This window comes from Lolium rigidum, chromosome 5 (genome assembly GCF_022539505.1).
Source record: "Lolium rigidum isolate FL_2022 chromosome 5, APGP_CSIRO_Lrig_0.1, whole genome shotgun sequence".
Lineage (NCBI taxonomy): Eukaryota > Viridiplantae > Streptophyta > Magnoliopsida > Poales > Poaceae > Lolium > Lolium rigidum.
In genome coordinates, this window is record NC_061512.1 from 25,816,619 (window position 1) to 25,822,618 (window position 6,000).

Sequence of the window (6,000 nt, forward strand, 5' to 3'; positions counted from 1 at the left end):
AGATTGACAAGGGTATTAGGTTCATTTGTTTTTTTCAATGGTATCACTTAAGAGAAAAATATTTGATAAAGATACCGAACATCCAGGTTTGTGCAAATAAGCCTTAAGCTCTACCTTTTTTAAAGAAATACGGTAGGGGAAGCCCCTATAGTGGTTTTTTTTAAATAATAAGAACCCAATTCTGGGTCCGTGGGACTTGAACCTAGGTGGCTGGGTTGTACATCCACTTCCCTAACCGAATGAGCTAGGCTCACTTCTTCCTTGAGCTCTACCTGACCAAATATACATGTAGCTGACATAATATTTCCAATACCAACTAAGATCAGAGGCCGAAGTTATTTAACATTGCTTTCCTTTCATACGAGCTTGTTGAGTACGCTCACCTGTTTACTTCCAAAAACCCTCGCTAGACTATAAGAGTAGTGAGGGACATCACCCTGAGAAGAGACTGAAGGCACCTACGAGGTCATGTACGAGGATCTCGATCTCTCAGGTGGAATTGAAGGCATGGACTACGCCACTACGGGATAATCTACGTTGCTCACGAAGTCGAGGACGAGAAGGAAAAAATCCCGAATAGTCATAGGAGAGCTGGGTATCCTAAAACCTTCACCGATATATAAAAAGTTGTTGAGCTTAATAGTACTTAGTTTAATGATTCCGATATATGGTTTGTGAGATTTTCAGAGTTGGAGTTGAGCTAGATTGTTATCCTCACTGGACCAATGAGGATATCGAAGAGTTTGTACCGACTTATAATAATAAGTGTTTGATATTTGGACCCGTAAAGTTTATGTTGCACCACTCCGAGAGATGTAATACTTGGAAATTGGTACTTTCAAATTTTTTATGTCAACGACCTGCGTACTACAACATGTAGCGGTATGAGTTAGCTACAATACCCGACGCTGTGTGATGAGGTCCCGGAGCTCCACCCTCTCCGACAACGGCGGAACATCGAAGCCGCCGTTGGACATGTGGTAGTCGTGGGGCAGCTGGTAATCCGGCGGCACAAGCAGGCGAGCTCTATGCGGCACCGGGGTGGTGCGTGAACTCGCCATACTCGCCGTCGCTGCCGCCGCCGCCGACTTCTTGGTTGCGCGCCATCGCTAGGAAGATGGAGGTGGTGGGCTAGGGTTTTTTGCCAGGGGCGAAGAGGGGACCAGATTTAATAGAGGAGGATATCGTGCACATCAAAAACGACGAGGAACTCGTCTCACGCTACGTCTGCATGGGAAACCGACACGTCCACTAGTCTTCTCCACTGTCATTAAAGACAACAATCCGCCACTTCTCTCGCTACTAGGACGGTCTCACCCAAGAAATCCTACGTGATGAGGAGCGGCGACATGCCTGGCCCTAGGGGCAAACACTGTCATATTGGGTATCTATTGAGCTTGAAATGTTGCTAGCTATTTAGAGTAAGTATAATAAGGTCCAATCAGTTGGCTATAAAAATAAACTATTATATGTTTGCTTAGTTAGAGGAGAGAGAATGAAAGCGTGATCTTCAACTAAAAGGTGTGCCATATATTGCAAAAGTACTATACTTTTATAGTTTAATATTGTACATGCTATCTATAAGTTAACTATAAATGATGTGGCAAACTGTTATAGCCAGCTGTCGACTACACTATTGTTTTTGCTCTTATGGGGCGCCTCGTTATGGTCCGAAACCACGCGGCTGCCCACTAGAACTATTAGGATCGTTATTAAGACCGTCGGTGTAGATAATGTAGATCTTAGCCCTACTCAGGTTTTGACTTTCTTGCAGTACACGATATTCCTCGCACGTTAATGCATGCTTGTGGACTACACTGCTCCGCATTGCCACAAAAACATAACTTGCATTTTGAGGGTACATTCAATTCAACCAGGGCCGTCCCTGAGAATACGGAGGCCCTGAAAATAGAGGTCCTCAACATGATCATTGGCAACTAAGATGATTTTATATATACTACTCACTCCATTCAATAAACAATGTGCCCTTGTTTTTCTTATTTTATCTTTGAAAAAAATTAATCTATATCTCTGTATTTAAAAAAGATGTTTCAATTTTATCTAGATATACATGTATTTAGATAAGTTTAGTTTGTAGATACATGCAAGTTTTGATGAAGTTGAAACATATTTTTCAGGATGAAGTATATAAAAAATATTTGATATAAAACTGATATCATTAAAAATTATTTTCCAACACGATTCTAACAATGTTGCTTATGTATTATATAATCGTGATATTGTTGTCCTATTTATTTGATCAAGGTTCACATTGAAATGTGTGCGTGTCTTATTTATAGGAATGAAGGTAGTATGTGGTAAAATAAATTAAAAGAAGTGCATCATGTGAAAAAGCAATCTAAGAATTCAAAAGCCCTAATTTTTAATCGAAAGCGTGCCATCTTTCTAAAATGAATCTTCAATTAGTTCTTCATAAAAATTCTTGAGGACAAAATCTTAATATTAATTGGAAGAGTAACTGAATTAGCTGCACCGCGATGGAAGAGAAAGAAAAGATACGGGTAAAGAGGCGTGCGTGGCTTTGGGGCCTTTGGAGTTAATGCGAGTGCAAATTTCCTAAGCACTAGTACTTCCTTAATGGAGTATACTTCGTAGCATCTCTCATTGAATTGATTGAGGTCCAATTAAGCAAAATCGCTCATTAGAGTATTAGTTTAACATGTTAATTTGAAGGTCCTCTAAATCGGAAGGCTCTGTGCGGTCGAACAGGCTGCACATGTCCGGCCCTGAATTCAACCATGACTTTGCGAGTTCATATGGAACCCTGGCATTTTTACACAGGGAACTGCGTCGATGCAAGCTTCACGTTGACATTTTGGCGCCGTACAATCGATCGTGTGGTGCGCCGGCGTCAGTGCGATTTGCGGTTGCGGGCCGGGGGCGCACCATCACCACTGTGCCACTCACTTGTGCTTGTGCAATGGAAATCATGGTACCGCGCCGTCTTCCGGCGTCGCCACGTGCTCCCTGGAAAAGGAAGAAGCAACGTCCATCGTCGCCGAAGCTCAGCCGTCCATCTGTCACAACGACCGTCGCAAGCTTCTATATATACCCCGCCCCCGCCGCACCGCAGCACGATCACCTGAAGATCTTCGTCGCCAAACCACCACAATCTGTCACTCTCCATCGTTCCTCGGTTCCGTCTCCCTTCCATCTTCCTGCTGTTCTCATCGATCACTCCAAGAATTCTTGATTGTTGGCTGGTGATCAACCATGAGGAATCACAAGAAGTTGCTGCAGTTCATACGGCCAGACCCGGCGGTGGCCGCGGCCAAGATGTCATCGGACGAGGAAGACGACGGCGACGTGTGCTCGTCTCTCCCATCGCCGATGTCCAGCGGGAGCGCGGGCACGTCGGCAGCGGCCTCCCCGTCGCCGTACATGCCCTCGCCGTGGGTGAACCTCCCAGGTCTAGGCGCCGGTTCCGCGCTGGCTGGAACGAGCGACACAGGTCTGCTCGGGTCGCTGGTGAAGGCGGACGGGCACGTGTACTCGCTCGCCGCGGCGGGAGACCTGCTCTACACCGGCACCGACTCCAAGAACGTGCGGGTGTGGAAGGACCAGCGCGAGTTCGCCGGGTTCAAGTGCGGCAGCGGCCTCGTCAAGGCCATCTTGGTCGCCGGGGACGGCAGGATCTACACCGGCCACCAGGACGGCAAGGTCCGCGTCTGGCGCCGGGACGCCGCCGACGACCCGGCTTTGCATAAGCGCGTCGGCTCGCTCCCGCGGCTCGGGGAGCTCATCCGGAGCTCCGTCCGCCCGTCGCACTACGTGCAGACGGGCCGGCGGAAACAGAGCTCGCTCTGGCTCCGGCACTTCGACGCCGTGTCGTGCCTCAGCTTAGATGTGGAGGCCGGGGTGATCTACTCGGGGTCCTGGGACCGGACCTTCAAGGTGTGGCGCGTGGGCGACTCGCGGTGCCTCGAGTCCGTGCGCGCCCACGACGACGCCGTGAACACGGTCGCCGCGGCCGGGTTCGACGCGCTGGCGTTCACGGGGTCGGCCGACGGCACGGTGAAGGTGTGGCGGCGGGAGGCCGGGAAGCACGGCGCGACCAGGCACGTCATGGAGCGGGTGCTGCGCAAGGCTGACAGCGCCGTGACCGCCATCGCGGTCGCCGCGGAGGCGCGGGTCGTGTACGTGGCCTCGTCGGACGGGGCCGTGACGCACTGGCAGTGGCGACGGGGAGCCGCGCGGGAGAGCGCGCCGAGGAACGGTGGCGCGCTGCGCGGGCACAGGATGGCCGTGCTGTCGCTCGCCGTGGCCGGGCGCGTGGTGGTGAGCGGCTCCGCCGACCGGACGGTCTGCGTGTGGCGCCGCGACGAGGGCGCGGAGCACTCCCGCCTGGCCGTGCTCACCGGCCACACGGGCCCGGTGAAGTGCGTGGCCATGGACGAGGAAGAGACCCTCGACGCGGACGGGCACCGGCGGTGGGTTGTGTACAGCGGCAGCCTCGACGGGTCCGTCAAGGTGTGGCGCGTGTCCGACGCGCCGGACGCGGTGGCGACGATGGGGCGGACGCCTGCGCACGTGTGGAAGGGCTCGCCGTCGCCGCTGGGCGCGTGGAACACGCCGCGCCGGGCGCCGGAGCTGAGCTGATCTTCCAAGCGCGTGAAGCAAGTCTCCTTCGGCAGGGGCAATGTAGAGCACGCACGTGTAGACCGTGCGAGGGCGTGGTAGAATTAGGCTGTAGATACGCGTACGAGCAATGTAGAATCATACTGCCCCGTATGTATGTATGTATTGTACGTACGGTGCTGCGTATGTTTGATTTGTTTGTTTATTATTACTGGATTTATTTCGGAGGCCCACGTAATGGACGTTGATGGGTGAGTGTGTGGTGGTGATTTGGTCGGTGGTCCGAGCGGCTGGTGGCAGGGCCAGGCCGGAAGTTGGTCAGATATCATCGATTTGTGCACTCTCGTCTCAAGCAAGGAACAGTTCTTTCTGGTTCGGCTTAATTTGAGACTTTGGGGATGTGAACGATGTTGTCCTGTTGTTTGTAAGACAAGTTGTTCAAAAGTTTTGGCTTGCGTGAGACGAAAAGAAAGAAGATATAGGCAATTTGCCTCAATATTTCAGCTGCATATTCTCTCTATCCACAAATAAGTATACGATGCAGATTATCAAGTAGATGAAAAATTATATTGGTAATATGCAACAACATCTGTATCCTCTTTAGCTCTTTCGCCTACAATGAGCTAAGGGCATGTAGAAGTTGAAGATAACATGTGCTGAATATTGTTGGGTTTGATTTCCGTGCGATGAGAGAGAAGCATTTTTTACTACTTGAAAATACATTGGGAAGATACAAGTACACTCTTTCGTGGATAAAATTTGAGGCTTAACATTCACTTATTTGAGGACGGAGGGAGTAGCATTGAAGATCATCGTGCAAGTTTTCCTAGGTAAGCTCTCGCAGCCGGAGATTGGTGATTAGCTCCATCCCTCGGCTGCCGGCCCTGCCACCAACCCATGACTTCCCTTGCCGCCACGTCAGCCGGAGGGTAGGGGGCCACGGATCGGATGTTTGGTTCCAGTAGGAACTTCTTGTTTTTTTTGTCTTTGGTGTAGGTGCATCGGCGATGATGAATATCAGTTTGTTCAAGTTCGATGTTATTCCTCAGAGGTGTGTCGACGCACTAGAGTTTGGAGTCTATCGTCTGGCATTAGGTTTGGCGTGATAAGTGTATGTCTAAGGCGGTGACTTTTCGTGGAGGTGATGATGTCGCAGCGTATTAGCGTCCTAGTTTTGCATCCGCCTGATGAAACTCAGCAAGGTACGGCTTGACCAGGAACTTGCGAGTTTGGAGTCCCCCAACTCCGCCTGGTATGAGCTGGGATTATATCCCGCCCCTTCTCAATAAGCTTCCCCGGGATAGCGATCTTTCGAGAGCGTGGTCGCCGTCATCTTCTACTCTATGTCGATGACTTCCTGGCCGATGCTTATACAAGCATCTGGGTTTTTTTTTCAAAATT

At 50.4% G+C, this 6,000-nt stretch overlaps 1 protein-coding gene across 1 annotated transcript; it reads left to right on the forward strand.

Moving 5' to 3' along the window:
• Window positions 1-3,115: 3,115 nt before the first annotated feature.
• Window positions 3,116-4,755, forward strand: LOC124656166 (protein JINGUBANG-like). The gene has a single exon (XM_047194959.1). The coding sequence runs from the start codon at window positions 3,235-3,237 to the stop codon at window positions 4,618-4,620; it is 1,386 nt and encodes a 461-aa protein (XP_047050915.1). The 5' UTR covers window positions 3,116-3,234; the 3' UTR covers window positions 4,621-4,755.
• Window positions 4,756-6,000: the final 1,245 nt, after the last annotated feature.